Genomic DNA, 17,888 nt, shown 5'->3' with positions numbered 1-17,888 from the left:
GCACCTACACTTCTTTGCCCAACTTTTCCTCAGGCCACTAAAGCTACTTTGTCTGACTGTGGGGCAGACACAGTGTTCTGGGAAATTAACACTACTGTTGCCCCATCATCATCATCAACACCCCTTACCAATGACTATCAAAATTTGGTTTATAAATACTCCAATTCCCTAGTCCTTCCAGTGAGGTAACTCTGAAGGGCATGTTCTGCACTGGTTTCCAGAATTTTTCCAGGAAGATGAAGCTCCGTGTGCTTACAGTGACAACTGGTTTGATAATGTACTGTTTATTGGCTGCCTTCTCTTCCCTGTCTCATTTTTCATATCTGCTCTTTTACCTCCCAGATTAAGTACTTGCACTTGTCAAGTGCAAAAGAGCAAATGATACGACCAGATTTGTATTTCAGAATTATACTTCATGTGTTTGTGTGCAAGACAGACTAAATGGGGAGGAAACTGGAGAAGAACAGGCCCCTAGGAGGTGAGTCTGGGCATGGATACCTGTGCAAAGTGATGATTAGGTAATGTCAGTGGGAAAAGTCAGGGAAAGAAAGACTATAAAAGAAAAACTGAGTAACTGGATTCTGGGAAAGGGAAAGGAAGGACTCACATAAACAGTTTTAAGTAAACAGAAAAACAAAACAAATTAGAGGGAGATTCAAATTTGGGAACTGAGATGTTCCACTTGAGGAAGAGATATTCTCTCAACTAAGGCAGTAATGGTGGTGTATTAAAAAAAAAAAGCTACATACTTAGAACATAATTTAAATGCAGAATGGACTGGACTATCCAGCCAAGTCTTCTATCAAATTTGCATAAGGGAAACAATCATTTGAAAAATAAAAAGCATTTACACAGGAAAGGTTAACAAGAAGCTATCAATTTCCTTCCCTTTTAATTTAATCTGTTACTACTTCAAGGTAAGCAGTACATATAAAATGAATTATTGGTGGTGATACTGTAAATTGTTCTAACAAAAGGGTAGTTTGATATGGATAAAGATCTGTGAATGGAAGAACTCCTTTTTAGTTTGAAATATAAGCTGGACACTGATTTGTCTGTCAAAATCTAGACTTGAGATACCTCCAGCCATCTCACTGCTCCTGATAGGATAGCATGAAGGGCTGCAAAACACAAGCCTTTAGTCAGAGATGGAAAGCAGGTGCAGGATCCACCCCCCAAAAAAATCCCCATCCTGCATAAGCAATCATTTACAGGAGGCTTTCTGCATCAAAAAAAGAAAGGAAACATCCTTAACAATACAGTTAGTGGGTATTCTGTTATTTAAAATCTGGATTATGAACGACTCCCAATTTTCTGCAACTTGTCTTAAAGGCCATGGCGGAGGGTGCGCTGGGTACGGGGAAGGAAACACATTCTAACTCCCGTGGGGCAGGGCCTAAAAAGATTCACAAAACCAGACAATAAAAAGGGGGCCAGAAAAAGGCAACCCTTCTAATTTCACTAAGTTTTTAGTGAGAACTAGATGTCAGGTATCAGAATCTCACCATGCATTATCTGTCACGGTCAATTACACAAAAAATAAACATGCTATAAGTCAACTGTACTGGGCATGCACACAGCTTTCATGATGTACCAGGCTTCAGTCATGCTGTACTGATTAGTCTGTGATCTTTAGAACACTTTATAACAGTTGCTGCTGTCCTTCAGGTATTGCTCCCAAGAAGATGGAATAACTTAAGTTATAAGATGGACTCCAACCATAGTACACAGTTGACAGCTGAATTGAAAAATTCAAGGCTGATTCAGTTCCTGTTTTTCTACGTGTTACACATACCCCAAAACAGATGACTTGTGAAACTTCACTTGGGCTCTCAAGTCAGAGTGATACCCTGAATTGAAACCCTGGCTCTGTGACTTACTAGTTGGACAACTCCAGAGAATTACCTAACCCTTCTGATCCTGCTTTTCCACTGATAATATGGAGAAAATAAATACCTAATCTTAAGACTGTTATGGGAGAAGGCAATGGCACCCCACTCCAGTACTCTTGCCTGGAAAATCCCATGGGCGGAGGAGCCTGGTAGGCTGCAGTCCATGGGGTCGCGAAGAGTCGGACATGACTGAGCGACTTCACTTTCACTTTTCACTTTCATGCATTGGAGAAGGAAATGACAACCCACTCCAGTGTTCTTTCCTGGAGAATCCCAGGGACGGGGGAGCCTGGTGGGCTGCCGTCTCTGGGGTCGCACAGAGTCGGACACGACTGAAGCAATTTAGCAGCAGCAGCAGCAGTAAGACTGTTATAGCAGAGACAGGAATGTGCCATGGGTCTAGCAGGTAGGTGCCCAGTTAATTATTATCATTATCAACATTATTATTATAAATAATATATTATTCTGAACTCTAAATTTGTAGGACCAAAAAGTGGAAGAGTTGTAGAACACAGATGATTCAGATGGGCTGCAGCAATGACTAGCTCTTAGTTCTTCTAGCCATTATTCAAGCAGGTGCAAGCCCACCCTAAACCAAGAACCTCAGAGAAAAAGAGATCAAAAACCTTTACAATTTGTTTCCCTGTGTTTATAAGACTTAATCACCAGCTTTAGTAAAAACCTTTAAGAGTATAGTATCTAAGGCCAGGATAGTGTAGGTGCATACTATAGGCACCCATCATATATTTGTTAAATGAATGAAAAATGAATATATGAAAAATAATTTCCAAACTATTACTTTTCTGAGCTGTCTTGGTCTTAAATCTGTGGTCACAAGAATCTTGCTGCTTCATAAATTCCCAAGAGAGCAATGGATTAAGAAAAACTACAGTTAGCTAGTTGTTTTCATGCCTGTCTTTTCCTATCAGATTATAAGCCACACACCTCAATGATCTTTTCCATCATTCATTCAACTATTTACTGAGTGCCCCAGAGTACCAGGCACTGCATGGTACTGAATTCATGATACAGTTCTGTGTAGAGATGTTTCCAAGTGGTAGTGCTATGTCTGTTTTGACTTTATGTACTGCATGTCTTAGCAGAAGCAAAAAAAAAGAATTACTTCTTTGTTGAGGTAAATATCATTCCCTATGTGTGTGAATACCAAGATAAGGCTTAATATTATTTGCAGAAGAAAACGTTGTGAGAAAAGCAGAGAAACACAAACCATTTTCAAGCAGACCACAATGAGTAAAAAGGGAAAATAGCCCCAAATACACGTTTACAAAGAATCACTGAACTGGTGAGACAAGCCAACCACTAGAGTTAAGTATGTTTCATAAGAAGCCAGCAAGATAAACAACTGTGATTTTAGCTAGTATTGTTTCAAATAGGCAGATTTTCCAACTTTGTTAATCTTAACACCCAAATCATAAATGCATTATTATGTGTAATAAATATCTTTTCCAGATATCAGCTACAGGCAACTCTCATAGCTTTTGCAGATGGGAGAGAGAAACCTTTCCATTACGTGTTTCAAATAAACAGTAAGTTTTACCTTGCTTATATGCAAAGCGAGCACTAAACTAATGGGTATTTCAAAGAAAGCTTCTGTAAGCACAGTCTCAAAAGAGAATGAGTAAAATTAAATTTCAGCACATGTACATTTTCAAAATGTAGCAGTATAATGATCATTTTAGGTCTCAGCAGGTAGAATAACATATGAATACTGCTGTAGGACTTTGTCTTACTATTTTATAATTTACTAATATTTGTGGCAGCGAGAGCTAAAGCAAAAACTTTTTGACCAAATCCATTACCTTTAACTTATGTTCATTTACAATGTTTTCTGCTACAACCAGTACTTAACTTTCACATTTTCATAAATTTTGCTATAAGTGGAAAAAAATATAGAGCTTCTGAGGAAAAAATTGGAACTTCTAGCTATTTCTGTAAGAATGTTTATAATAGGTACGTTAAATAACAGACTTCTTTATAGTTTCTGCATATGCCATTATGGGGTAAGTTAAAGGCTAAATGGGATGGTAACTAAGTAACACAATAATACTGGATATTTACAAGAGAATGCCTACCATGCCTCTAAAATCTTCATAAATCAGAAACATATGAGTATTCTAAAAATTGTTCAAAACATAATTCATTTTAAAGAATCATATCATTTCAGAACAATTTATCAAATAATTCTATTATGATCGACTCTCTTATCACTATGTTAATAAATCCTAGCTACAAAGATAAACTTATACTACAATTAAAATATCTACTTTATTTCATTCTAATAATAGGAAAAAGAGTCTTGGTAAATCCATGAACTGGAAATAAAGTGGAGAAGAGTGGTAGAATCTTTAGGAGAATCTTCATGGTGTTCACAATAGAGAACTTTATTACACATGAGATCAACAAAATAATGATATCGTGGTATCTGCCTAAGAATTCAAAATATTTTTTGTAATAGTGTGTTCTACTCTATTAGACAGTATCTGCCATGCTATTTAGCCAGTTTTATAGGTGCCACAATACAATGAACAGTCCATAACAGGCACCAAATAAACAGTGAATGAATGAATCACCAGTTTAAGATTCAGTAGCTTCCTAGCCCCAGGTCCACCAGTAACTACTATGTGATTTTGAGCAAGTCACTTAAGAGATTTTAACTAGATCTTTTTCTACATTCTTTCAGTCCTGTGGAGGTTTGTTTTTTATGACCTTTGCATTTTGCAAGTCCTCATGGGTATAAGAAGATGAACACAAACAGCAGGGGGCAGCAGAACACTTCTGATTTTATACTTTTAGATCCAATGACCCTTCAAATCCTGAGAAATTTCAGCTATTCCCATCTTTAAACAGCTTTTAAAAATCCATCTAACAGGCTAGATGGTTCTGTCAGTGTCTTCATTATTGAGAGTCACAGAGGCTTATTTTGCAGTCTTCAAATAAGCTATGACTGATAGGGTAAATTGAAGGTACCACAAGAATATTTCAGCTGGAGTCATTTTTAAGAATATTTAAGGAGATTCTTATAAATGAAAATTAAACCCATATCAAATAATGTGCTGGGCTTTTAGCCTTATAAGCCCCTTTTCTAAACAGCCCCCTGACTTTTAGCAAAACTTTCATTTTACCTGGGTTGATCCAAGCTGTGCTTCATAGAAAGACGGTTGCTAAATGAATATGCCATTGACCTCACACAACTGAATTGCCTGATGGTTCATGTTATACATCATGATTTTTCAGTATAACTGTGTTTATTTCAGAACAGATGTGTACCTTTAAGGGGACACATATTGGATTTCTCTTTTGCAGCTTTATGCCAGGAAAAAAAGATAACACTGCCTTAAGATCATCAATGGGGGCAGTAAAAGGAAGCAAAAAATATTAGATGTGAAGAAAGACTATTGGTAAATACACCTGCTGCAATTCCTAAAGCAAGAGCCCTAGCAAGAGACAATGTTTATTCACGTTTTAGTTAGAATTTTAGAAATTGCCACTGTGTTATGTGAAATGCTTTAATACACTGAAAACTGACACTATGATAAGCTTTAGCCAATTTACCGTAAAATATAACAAATGCCTCTCAACCTGTAGGTAAATATAGCAACCACATATTGCTTCTTCATGAGAGGGGAAGATGGTAGAAAGGTTCATGAAACTTTAATACTGGTTTGAAAGTAATGAATATATTTACCTGCTGCAAAAAGCATGACAGCAACAGGTCTATAGAAGCGCCTTCGAGATCCCACGCAGATGGAAATCAAACCCACCAGGAATGCAATGAGAATGATGGCAGCACCACCCAAGAGTAAAGCCAGAGTAGCAATCTGCCAGTCTGCAAAGAAAAAAAGAAAAGCATTGCTTTTTTAAAGCAGTAAACTATGCTCAGCAGCAGTCACCTTGCTACAGCTAAATAGATGCGATTTTACTGCATACTAAACATCCTTTGGGATTTGAAATGTTTTGCAACAAAAATTACTATAAATGTCCTTATTCAGAAGTCTCCTATGTTAAGCTAAGCAGTTTTTAGACCATGGGTTTGCCATGCTTTTCTTCCAAGGATTCTATTAAGGATTCAGACTAAATGTGATGCCCCTTCTACAACCTATTTTCTTTATTATTAATTTTTCTATTGAGCTATAACGTGCATAAATCATTAAGTACAGAAAGTAGGGAACTTGATGAATTTTATGTATACACTCATGTAAACACCATCCAGATTAAGACATAAAACATTTCTACCACCCAGAAGGTTCTTTTGTGCCCCTCCACAGTCAATAATCACCCTCCCACCTGGGCGACAAACCAACATTATTTGTGTATTCAATTTGATTGTTCTTAAACTTTATGTAAATGCTATCAACTCTTTTATGTCTGGCTTTTAACTCCGTGATATTTATTTTGTGTCTGGCTTTTATGTCTCTGATTCTCATCCATGTTGTTGCAGTGGTTGTAATACTTTTTTTTTTTTTTTTTTTTTTTTTTTGCTGTTCTTTTAGAAATCCTTCCTTTGCACTGAACCCCCACCTCCCAACTTTTTATTTGCCTTTCTCTCCCCCCTCATGAAAACAACTCTCCCAGCAAATTAGCATCAGGAAGATTTGTTGTTTGTTTTTTCCTCCTCTATTTCCTTTCATTCTAATCTTACTGTTATATTTACCACCGTAGGGATGGTTTCTGAAAATCAGTATTCCCAAGGTGCCAGAATGGACTCTACATGGCTCCCTGGCTCCTTTCTTCATTCACACATATTAACAGTAAGCATATACTGACCACTTACTACATGCAGGCCTCTGTACACAGATACTTAAGAGTCTACCATGCCCTGAATGAAACATAGACCTCGCTGAAATTATTTGTCATTTCTTATAAAATAGAGATTTAGAATAAGTATGACAGAAAACTGGCCCATTTTCCATTTTACAAGGGTAGAATGTTCTCTAAGTAGAGTGAATATATAAAAGCACCACTCAGCTTAGGAAGCATCATAGAAAATGATACAGTGAACATTCTTCTGTGGGATTTGTTTGGAAGTTCCTCTTCTGACCCTCACCTTAATGTATGTGCAAGAAAGAAAAATAGACTTTAATCCACGGTTAAATTGCAATACAGTCTATCTAAAGTCAAGAACTCATGATATTTTGATGCTGCACTTTGAAATTATCCCTCCAGAAAGCTTGCAAAGTGCACCCTTTGCCACTGCAGGATATGGGGCAAGTAGAGAAACCTACAATGCCCTAAGATTTACTTCTTTTATTTGCACTTACATAACCCTGCCTCAAGCATCCTCTTCCATATCCTCTCCTCCTAATAAATTCTGGATATATAGCTGGCAGTGAACTAGAACTTGCACAGCGTTCAAGAAACAAACAAACAAGGGGAAAATAGAACAAATCCACACTCCTTAAAATATAAAGATGAATCACCAGAAAGTGCAGAGCATTTTTTATGCCATCTATTTGTAACAAAGCAATATAACTTCAAACAAAAGCATTTTAATTAAAGTTTAAAAGGAGAGCCATACTATGGGGTTTTTTTGTTGTTGCTATTGTTCCATAAAAGCATCATGTAGCTTTGAATGAAATAATAATAGTTCTTATATTTGGAAGTCTCTAAATTTCTTTGAAAAAGTTTACTCATAGCATTATTTTATTGTACTTTAACATAAGAGAATTCCTTCTGAAAAGTTGAAAGTTGAAATTTCTGAATAATAAATCATATTTTCATGATTATCCAAGAGTTTGAGGTACAAAGAAAATAATAACATCAACCTACCCAGACATCAATCAAATCCCTGGAGGCTTTAAGAGCCAATTTTCTTGCTGGAATATTATTTTCATAAAATATTATTGCTTTTAGTAACTTTCTCCAATTTATTTTAAATAAAAAAGAATTTTGAAACTATCAATTTTGTTTAAATCAAGATACAACTAAATATTCACTCACTTTAAAAATATCTTAAAAATATAAGCACAACAGATTGCCTTTTTCTGATAAGCTCTTTCAAACAGCCCCAAAGGCATAAATTGCCATACATTTGACTATTTCTAATTTTCAATCCGAAATAAAACAGGAATTTTAATCACTTTTCTCTACTTTAAATATCCTCATATAGTTAAAATATGTTATTTATTTGCATTTTGTAAAAAACAAGACTAAGGAAAAAAACTGGCCAACTTTCCCCTATAAAGGACCAGATATTACATATTTTCGGCTTTGCAGGTCATGGCCTCCGTTATAACTACTCAACTCTACCACACTGTGTGTGTGAAAGCAGCCCAAGACAGTATGTAAATAAACGAGCATGGTTGTGCCAAGAAAACTGTATCTACAAAAACAAGTGGGAGGCTGGTTCTGACCCTCAGACTATAGTTTACTGACCTCTGGTCTATGCCTGTGTATCATTTTAAAATGCTAAACTTTCTTCTAGGCCTCTCAGACATAATAATTTCAAAATGAAGTCAATCTGATAAACGGACTAGTACAGGAGTACAAAGTGGTGCTTATCCAGCATAGCAACAGATAACTGCAAAACAATCCTAATCTCACATAATGTTCAATTTCCTTAACACAGTAATACTTTATTTCATATGGAAAGCCAATAAAGTGCAAGAAAAACTACGAGAGGAATAAGAAGTATTAAAAGGGACTAGAACCTAATTAGGAAGAGAACCTCTGACAGCATAGGAAATAGTTTTAAAAACAGATGAATACAACCAGTTCTGATTTTCTTCTATATGTCCTATATTCACTTCGAGTATTGAGGCTGTAGCTAATGAGAAAGTCACTTCAGACATAGTGAAAAAAGAGCACCAATCACCAGCATCTCCACTGTTGTAATATTGCTACCCTTCCCTTTGGGCCACAACCATAGTTATACCGGCTCAGGCAGAAAAGTCATTTTTATTTTCCGAGAGAGACTAGACTAGAATTGGGCCGCATATATCTGCTACTGTCCTGGCCAGAAGCTGAGGCTGAGACTGCAGTACTGAGGTTGGATCCCTGGTGGACAGTGCCAAGTTTGGGGATTGTTGTCACTATAACCATTCGGAATGAATCACTCAGGCAGGTTGCCCAGGACCAAAACTTTAACTCACTGACCAGCTGAGTATCAATCAATAGGTTGAAAAAGTGGTTTGATATGGCTACCATAGTTAAGCAGGCTCAGGGCAGTTTTCAAGGTTTAGCACTAGTGTCGCTTTCAGCAAACAGCAACAGAATCCATTGTCCAAATATTAGGACCTGCCTCATAGATAAAGTCAGGACTATGTAGATTGGTCTGATACCACTTTCCTCTTTCTTACTGAACAAAACTAGGAAATGGGGAATAAAACAAATCCAAAATACTTTTACAGATAACTACTAATGGCCATTAATTAATAGGCTGGGATTCCTGTTTACAAAGATATATACTTACTTATCTAGCAAATGTAGATTTAATAAGGATATATACATATAAAATGTTTTGTTATATACTATAGGACTGGGAAATTTTACATTAATAGCATAATAAATGACCAAAAATCTCTATGCGAATTGCTTTTTCCATGAGAAGGTTTACGTGCCACAAATACTTGCGATCCCACATTCAGTATCTACAAAACAAAATATCATAAAATTCTCAATTTTTAGCTCCATTTCTTCAAAAAAATCATCTATTTTAAGTTCTCATAATTGGTTAATTTCTGTATCAATCTTAGTTCCCCAATTTTATAGCCCCCACAGTATTTAATCAGATGAAGCGTTAAGAGTCCTTAGAGATTTATTACTCTGCATTAGTTTTATACATTTCTGTAAATGATAAACTGATACTGTAGTGGAGCAGTGAACATAAACCAGCTCTGCAGAACATCAGTGGCCATAATGCTGTTTCACAAACTGCAGTGCTCTGTTCAATTAAAATTGGTCATTGTTCAATGTCAGGCCAGCTGATTTGAAATCTGAGTCTGGTTTCTAAGACCTGAGAGAATAAGTGATAATCGGTTTTGAGGAAATAATGTACAGCCTTGGTCCATAAACTGGTTAGGTCTCAAACAGGCTGGAAGGGATGTTTTGGAAATGGAAATACAACCTGAAATGAGGCTGCCATTTCAGGTTGTAGTTCCACCTAAGAGTATTTTGGCAAAACTGACACAGTGACACACTGGAGGCACTGGCACTGCACCTACAAAAGCCAAGGCTTCAGGTAAGTATGCACTTCCCCATGAGAGCTTTCTCTAACAGAAAATAAAAAGGAAAAGGAAGAAATAATAAATACATAAATAAGTATATATATATATATATAATGCACACACAATGTTATAAGTTCCCTTGTAGTAAGAGAATAAAAATTGGGCACTTATAACATCAAGTCCAACATTAATATGCAACTCAGGAATTAAATTCAAATCCTCTTTCAAGGTATTTTTATTAGCTGGTGCCAGAGCCTCCAATGTCTATAAATGCTTTAGTATTCTGCAGAATTGTGCTGACTTACTTAACAGTCTAATACATGAGACTGGCCTGAAATTGCTACTGCATTATGAAAATTCTATGGGCCACATTACAGCTGCCAAATTGGAGACTTCACATTCCCTTGGGGAATTCATGGTCAAAATTTACTTCCGATTTTCGGGAAAGGCAAAATCTAAATGATGATACATTTTCCACACTCTTTGAGCCAAGGTCAGTGTACCACACCAGTGCCTAAAGCTTTCCTCCACCTGTCTCATTTCAAAACCTTTACCTCATCAAACACTGGCTAATTTATTTAATTCTGTAGGTATTGTTTATACGCTAAGATGAGTTCTACATATGTAAATCCCTGAGCACACAACTGTCACTTCTTTAGCAAATTAGATATAATTAAAAAGTAATGAAGAAACAGATTTTTACCCTTATAAATTCAGCTCCCACAGCTGGACTGGGTAGTACTTCCCCAAGTGTATTCTCATGTTTTAATGCACGATTCTCACTATTCCTGTAATTCTCATCACAAAGTAAAATATTGATTTTAATAACTTTTATAATTACATTCAAATTTGCCAGACAGGCACTTATATATTTACCTTTGAATTCTGCAAAAGAATATTAACCAAAATGGTATCTATAAGTGCAATAAAAATCAGTCTTCAACCTAGAAGAGTATTCTTTCCTATGATCTTGACACTGCCTCACAAGTTATCCAGAAGTTCTCTCTAAAGTTTACTCTGCATTTGGCCGATGAAATGGAAAACCAGAACCATTACTGAGGGACTTTAAACTTTGTTTTCTTGGCTAAGTTGCATTCTGACCTAAATCCATCAGCACTGCATTAATTTTCCACTGTTCCATGAGATACAAACAAAGGCAGCCAAAAGAAGAGTCTGGATTCTAACTTCAAAAATTAAAAGGACCGTCTCTTTTCTCAAACAACTAACATCAAAACTAACATTCTTCACGTGCAAACAAATATTTATGGTCAATAACTCTGTGTCTTTCATAAAATGACAGAGTTTAGACACTGTGCAGCGGGCTGCAGAAAGTTAAGTGGAACGCCAGAAAGAAGCACCTACTTTAAAACTCATGTTAATCAAGTTGGCAACAATACGATTTAAGTCTTACTCTTTAGGCCTATCTTTGGATTTAAAAAAAAATGGGTCAAAAGTACAGTACCCACCTGATTTTAAACACATAAATGACCCCAAGTAACCATCAAAATATATAATACAACAATTCTAATGACCAAAGTACAGGTCAATTTTACTAACATTTTGGTGGTAATTCTGGTGGTCTAAGAGTGCCAAACAGGCTATCAATTTTCAATATGTGACAGTTACGTTCAAGACATTTGAGTTGTTTTGTGTTGATGCTTGATGAACACACATTATTCTTTCTTTATAAGGGGGCACTTCAGCTGCTTCACAGAATTTGGCGGAAATATGATTTATCATCTAAACACCATAACATATCAATGAATGTGTTTCAACGAAGTTAACTCCTTGGATACATAAGAGGACATAGGAAAGACCCTCCCTGGTCATTTCTCTCTTTAAGTCACCTCTTAGTGCTAGGAATAGACTACAGGTTGCATTCACAAAGTGCTATGCATGACAATGAACATTTGGTTTAAGGACCTTAAAACATGACAGAAAAATCCTTCGATGGATATTTGAGTTCTTTCGTGGGTGTGCTTTTGCATGCATAGAGACTATGTGACTTGGGGTCCTAACTTCTATTTTGTATCATTGTTTTGCCTAACACATATATTTTATAAAGATAGAATCAAGATATGTGACATTATCTAGAAAAAATGGCTCATTAAACTATCATTTAAAATCTCACAACAGTTAATAAGCTGTTAGAGACAAAATAATCTAGATATATTTTTTCCTGGTTTTCTGGGAACCATGGATGCTTCATTTTTGTTGGGGTTATTGTTTTATTAATGAGAGTCTTTGGTGCCAAAAGCAACACTACAATAGAACAGAAAATTGATGGTCTACTAATATCTCAAACATCCCAAACAAATATAACAGCAAAAAAGGGTAAAGAAGGTGTCCTTGTCAAATTTTCAAGGGAGATGATCCAATACTTTGAAAAGACTGTTAAGATTTAACTGTCCATGACCTTTGACATGTGAAGATGAAATTCTGCTTAAGGAAAAATCTGTCACTTGATAAGTAAGTGTATCTTTAAAAAAAATAAAACCAGAATGCAGTAATAAGTTGATCTAGTAAAATTTATTTGCATATAGTCAATTTAAGAAACTTGCATGGCTGGCTTCCAAAGGCTTTTTTGGAAGTTGTTTTCAACTTAAAATTAAGCAGTTGTTTTAAAGTAGATGATCGTGGAGAAATTTAAAGAAAAATAATTTTTTGTTGATTTTTAAGGACTAGCCACAGCAACTGTAAAATCTGATGATAATAAACAAATAAACATGATGATAATAAACATGTATGAGTCTACTTGAAAACTCTTTAAATTCCATAGGAAAATGAAATCTTGGATGATAAATAAATAATCTTGTAAAAAGTAGATACCTATTTCACAGTAATCCTTAACTTCATCCAAAGCTCCATACATGATGTGCTGTGTGTGCTAAGTTGCTTCAGTTGTGTTCAACCCTTTGCGACCCATGGTCTGTAGCCCGCCAGGTTCTTCAGTCCATGGGATTCTCCAGGCAAGAATACTGGAATGGGTTGTCATTTCTACCTCCAGTGGATCTTCCTGACCCAAGGATCAAACCCGCATCTCTTATGTATCCTATGTAGGCAGAAGGGTTCTTCACCCCTGGTGCCACCTGAGAAGCCCTTCCATACATGATAGTAGTCAACAATCCTTCACACACCTAGAGATAGCTATCTGCAATATCACTGGAAATTTTGAAAACCCATCCTGCAAAAATACTATGGCTAAGTACAATCTCTCTATTGAGTCTTTAATATTTTGTCTCAACTCATTTTTTTTATCTATGCAATAAATTCAATTGGGCAAGATTATTTTAAAAAATCTTTTCTAGTCCAAATGTGGTATGATTCTGTGATTCAACATATGGGCAATTATCAAAAGAATCATGTTATTAAAATAATAAAAAAACAAGCAAACAAAAAACCTCTGTAACTCTCATGACTTTCTAGCACTATAAAATTTAACTGCTGTCTGGAATTTTTAACTTTTTAACACTGTAGTGTTCATGTACAAACCATTTCATCAGACTCATACAAAACTTTCTAAAATGGCAAAAATTTTATCATGCAACATAAAGTATCAAATTAGGAAGCCAGATGGGGGCTTCCCAGGTAGCTCAGTGGTAAAGAATCAACCTGCCAATGCAGGAGACACGAGTTTGATCCCTGGGTGGGGACGATCCACTGGAGAAGGGAATGGCAACCCACTCCAGTTTTCTTGCCTGTAGAATTCAGTGGACAGAGGAGCCTGGTGGGCTACAGTCCATGGGGTCACAAAGAGTCGGACACAACTGAGCATGCACACATGCATTCTCAATCAGTTTGATCCTTTTAAGACTATAAACCAAAAATGACTTAAGATGTTTATATATAGACAGAGAAAAGCATTGTCTGTTTGTAGGCAGGTTAGGTTCTTGAGTTCATTTCCTTCCAAATCCAGAGTAATCCCATACAGGTGACTAATCATTAAAGCCATGTGTTGGTTGAGGGCAGCTCTCACCCCAGCCAAATATTATTTATATAGTTGATTCAAATTTCTCAAAGAAAGGGGCTATGTAGTTGTCTTTGTTCTTCAGAGGCAATAAAGAAGGCAGATTTGTAGTTAGACTCTAGTGTCAGACTAGCAAACGTGGCCCAACAATATTTCCTATCCTACATGCTTTTCTACAATGTGACCTTGCCACTGCTCCATCAAGAAATAGAACCCAGTTCTCTTCCCCTGGAATCCGGGCTGTACATATGGCTCCTCTAATTTCCCAGGCTGGTTCTGACAGGAGACTGGTTCTTTTCCAACCCTTGCTCTCAGGAAAACTACTCATCCTGTAAGAAGTCAACTATCCCGAGACCATGCTAGACAGACCAGTCCCAGCTGAGTCCAGCCTCCCAGCCATTCCCACCAATGTGTCAAACCTTGTGAAATTATTTGGAAGAGGATCCTGCAGTTCTGCATGTTCTAGTTTCCAGTCATTCAAATCACCCTGGGCCCCAGCTCCAGACGTCCAAGAGCAGCGACAAGGCATCCTCATCACACCCTATCTTAATTCCTGACCCACCAAAGTCATGGACATTATTAAATAAATGTTATTTGACAGCACTAACTTTGGAGGTGGTTTGTTTTCCAGCTGTAATAACTGGAACACTCTTGGAAAAAACCTGTCTCTACCACTGATTGAGAACTTGGTAAATGTACAAAAATGCCTAGCCTTCTTGCCTGGAAAATTCAATGGATGGAGGAGCCTGGTAGGCCACAGCCCATGGGGTCGCAAAGAGTTGGACAAAACTGAGCCACTTCACTTTCACTTTCTCAATAATATAGGGGGTATCATTACCTACAGTTCAAATTTATTCAATACTGGGAATAAGTGAGATGTCTGGCCTGGAATAGTACTGAATAAAAGGTCGATAGTAGGTAATAATTTTGTGATTAGGATCAACCAAGAGCACTGTTAAATGCTGGGTAGTACCTTTCAAAATTTAAATTTGAGATGAACAACATACTTAATCATTTGGTGCGAGGAAAAAAAAAAAAAGTTTACCACCTAAGGAAGAAAAAGTCCTCAATTAATGAAAAAGAATATATCATTTTGGGTTTGCTTCTCTGAATATACAATAAGGAAGAAATGCAACCCTAATGAGCAGGTATGTATGTATGTTTAATCTTCATGGCAAACCATGTGAAGATGTTAAGTAAGTTTTATGAGGTCATATAATTGCGAAGTGGCCAAGTTCAGGGCAGCTTGAATCCAAAGCCTCCCTCATGTATTCTTCACAACACTATTCTGCCGTCTTACAGGATTATGCTATAATATAGGATAGTTCATACAAACATTGCTGTGATATTCAGGTTATGTAATCCAGGGACTTATTTGGGAACAGTAGTCCATAGGGTGGAGAAGGCAATGGCACCCCACTCCAGTACTCTTGCCTGGAAAATCCCATGGATGGAGGAGCCTGGAAGGCTGCAGTCCATGGGGTCACTGAGGGTCAGACACGACTGAGCGACTTCACTTTCACTTTTCACTTTCATGCATTGGAGAAGGGAATGGCAACCCACTTCAGTGTTCTTGCCTGGAGAATCCCAGGGACGGTGGAGCCTGGTGGGCTGCTGTCTATGGGGTCGCACAGTCGGACACAACTGAAGCGACTTAGCAGCAGCAGCAGCAGCAGCAGTCCATAGGGTCTCAAAGAGTCGGACATGACCTAGCAACTGAACACCACCACCACCAAGCCCACTTAGGGAAATGGTGGAGTACTAGATATATTAGTGAAAAGGATTGTTGTTGTGGCTGTTGTTTAGTCACTAAGTTGTGTCCGACTCTTTGTGACCCCGTGGACTACAGTATGCCACGGTTCCCTGGCTTACTATTAAACTTGAAAGTGATTCTTCAAATTTATTCCTGACAGCAGGCAAAATCTATTGCTTGAAATATGCTTTTGTTTGTTTTGGTTTGGTTTTGAACTGTTTTATGAAAGGCCAGGCTTCTCACATATTCATCAAATCCCTTAGCTGACAAAGATTGATCTAAATGGCCCCCTGGAGATTACAATCATTCTATGATTATGAGCAAAAGAGGAATTATATCTGCCCACAAATTAAAATGTCCTTTGTAAAAGTCAATCTGGGGAACTTCAGAGTCTTAGGAGACCTTAAAAGAAAATCACCATGAGGATCTTGAAATGTTATACTTCGTTTTCTCTGGATTATTAAGAAAGAAAGTTTCAATGCTAAGTGCTGCTCTTTGAATAATTTTCCATCAGTCTACGCTGTATAGGTTAAATAAATTCTTTTGTTCCAGTCCTGTCCTCTTTTAGGAAGCCAGAATAGAGTACAACTGTCATGACCTCCCCAGCTTGCCAAGCTATTTGTAAACATACATCAGTATCAACTCATTTCAAGCAACAAGCTGAACCTTCCCTGGAGTAAATCATATTGTGACGTTTTCCAAGGAAATTCAGTCTCCCAATTAAAGTATGGATTCAAAATATGCATACATGATACACATCTGAACTCAGAACCACTGTACCTCAAGTTTTCTAAGATTTGCAGGTGTTTAGACAGGTTTTCTTATAATGCCTTTTAAAGTGGATTTTTATATCAGTTTTTAAAAAATGAGCTACATACAAAGCACTCTTAAAAGAACCCGTCAACTGAAAATAATAATATTCACCTGTTATTAGCATACAGTGCACTGCCATTTCAAAACTGCCAGTGACTCATGTTACAAATAGAGCTATTTTTAGGGCGGTGCATGGATGATGTTAACAATATTGTATGAAAAAGGCACTAACTATCTGATCAAGTATTTTGTGGATAGAAAGATAGATAATTGCCACTTGTTATATTCCAAAATTACTCTCAGTAAATTGTGTTCATTTGGCCATCTGCACACACTTGCATTTTGCTTAGTCAATAAGTAACACAGACATCAAAAAAGCAATCTGATTTATATGAAATAGCTATGTATTTATAAATTTTATAGAAGAAACATAAAATCACCCAAAGAGGTTATACAGTATTTTTGAAGTTAAGTTTAGGGTCTCAGCATTCTGTATACACTGAGTAATCCTATTTGTACTAAGGATTTCTCTTGTAATTGCTATGGCTGTGAAACTCTATAAAAATTATATTCTAGAAAAAAGTTATCTAAATTAAATGTGACTAAGCAAATGTCTAAAACATTACTATCATTTAAAAGAAATATTTAAGATGTATTAAAAGACCGCCAAAATCAGAAGTGGGGAAAACCATCCTTAGAAATTCTGTGGCCGACAGCCATATGAGGACTACCTATTCTAAACTTCCTAACAAACATACTTTTTCTTTTTTCTTTTTTTTCATGTTTTCACTGTGAATGCCAGTCTATTAGCCATTTTCTCATTGGTCTTTTTGGGAAATTTATAGCTTAAAGATGAATGCCTGGGCAGTCCCCCATAAACAGAACTGGGACACCAGAGAAAAGCATTACGGTTGACCGACACCAACTGGTTCATACTAGAAGTGCTGACGCAACCTTCAATACACCAGGACAAAAAAGGCACGGTTCTGCTTTTGCTTAAAACCATAAAACAGGTTATAAGCAGTAAACGACGCATATTTGGTACCAAAATTAAAAACGCACCTGTAAAAATAATGGCTGAGAGGAAAGTTTCTGTAAAAACTGGGCCTAAGTAGGACATACTGTCATCAGTAGAAACATTCCTGAAATTTCCCTTCTGTATTTACAAGCTTGCCTCTTCACGGCAGTTTTAATTCTAATTAAGACAAAGGTTTTTAATTAAGCCCTGAAGATGCTGGTAAAGGGCCTTCAGTAAAACTGTCCTTGGTGGTTCCTCCTGA

The 17,888-nt window shown here is 36.8% G+C and overlaps 1 protein-coding gene across 1 annotated transcript in view; it reads right to left on the bottom strand.

Annotated features, from left to right (window-relative positions):
* Window positions 1-17,888, bottom strand: part of TMEM47 (transmembrane protein 47) — a 28,878-nt gene that overhangs the window by 8,102 nt on the left and 2,888 nt on the right. Inside the window, exon 2 of the mRNA XM_018043921.1 lies at window positions 5,599-5,739. Coding sequence (XP_017899410.1) covers window positions 5,599-5,739 — 141 coding nt within the window. The remainder of the gene's footprint in view (window positions 1-5,598; window positions 5,740-17,888) is intronic.

The sequence above is a fragment of the Capra hircus genome (assembly GCF_001704415.2).
Source record: "Capra hircus breed San Clemente chromosome X unlocalized genomic scaffold, ASM170441v1, whole genome shotgun sequence".
In the NCBI taxonomy this organism is placed as follows: Eukaryota; Metazoa; Chordata; class Mammalia; order Artiodactyla; family Bovidae; genus Capra; species Capra hircus.
Note: the sequence above shows the minus strand (reverse complement) of the source record. Positions and strands in the feature narration are given on the sequence as shown.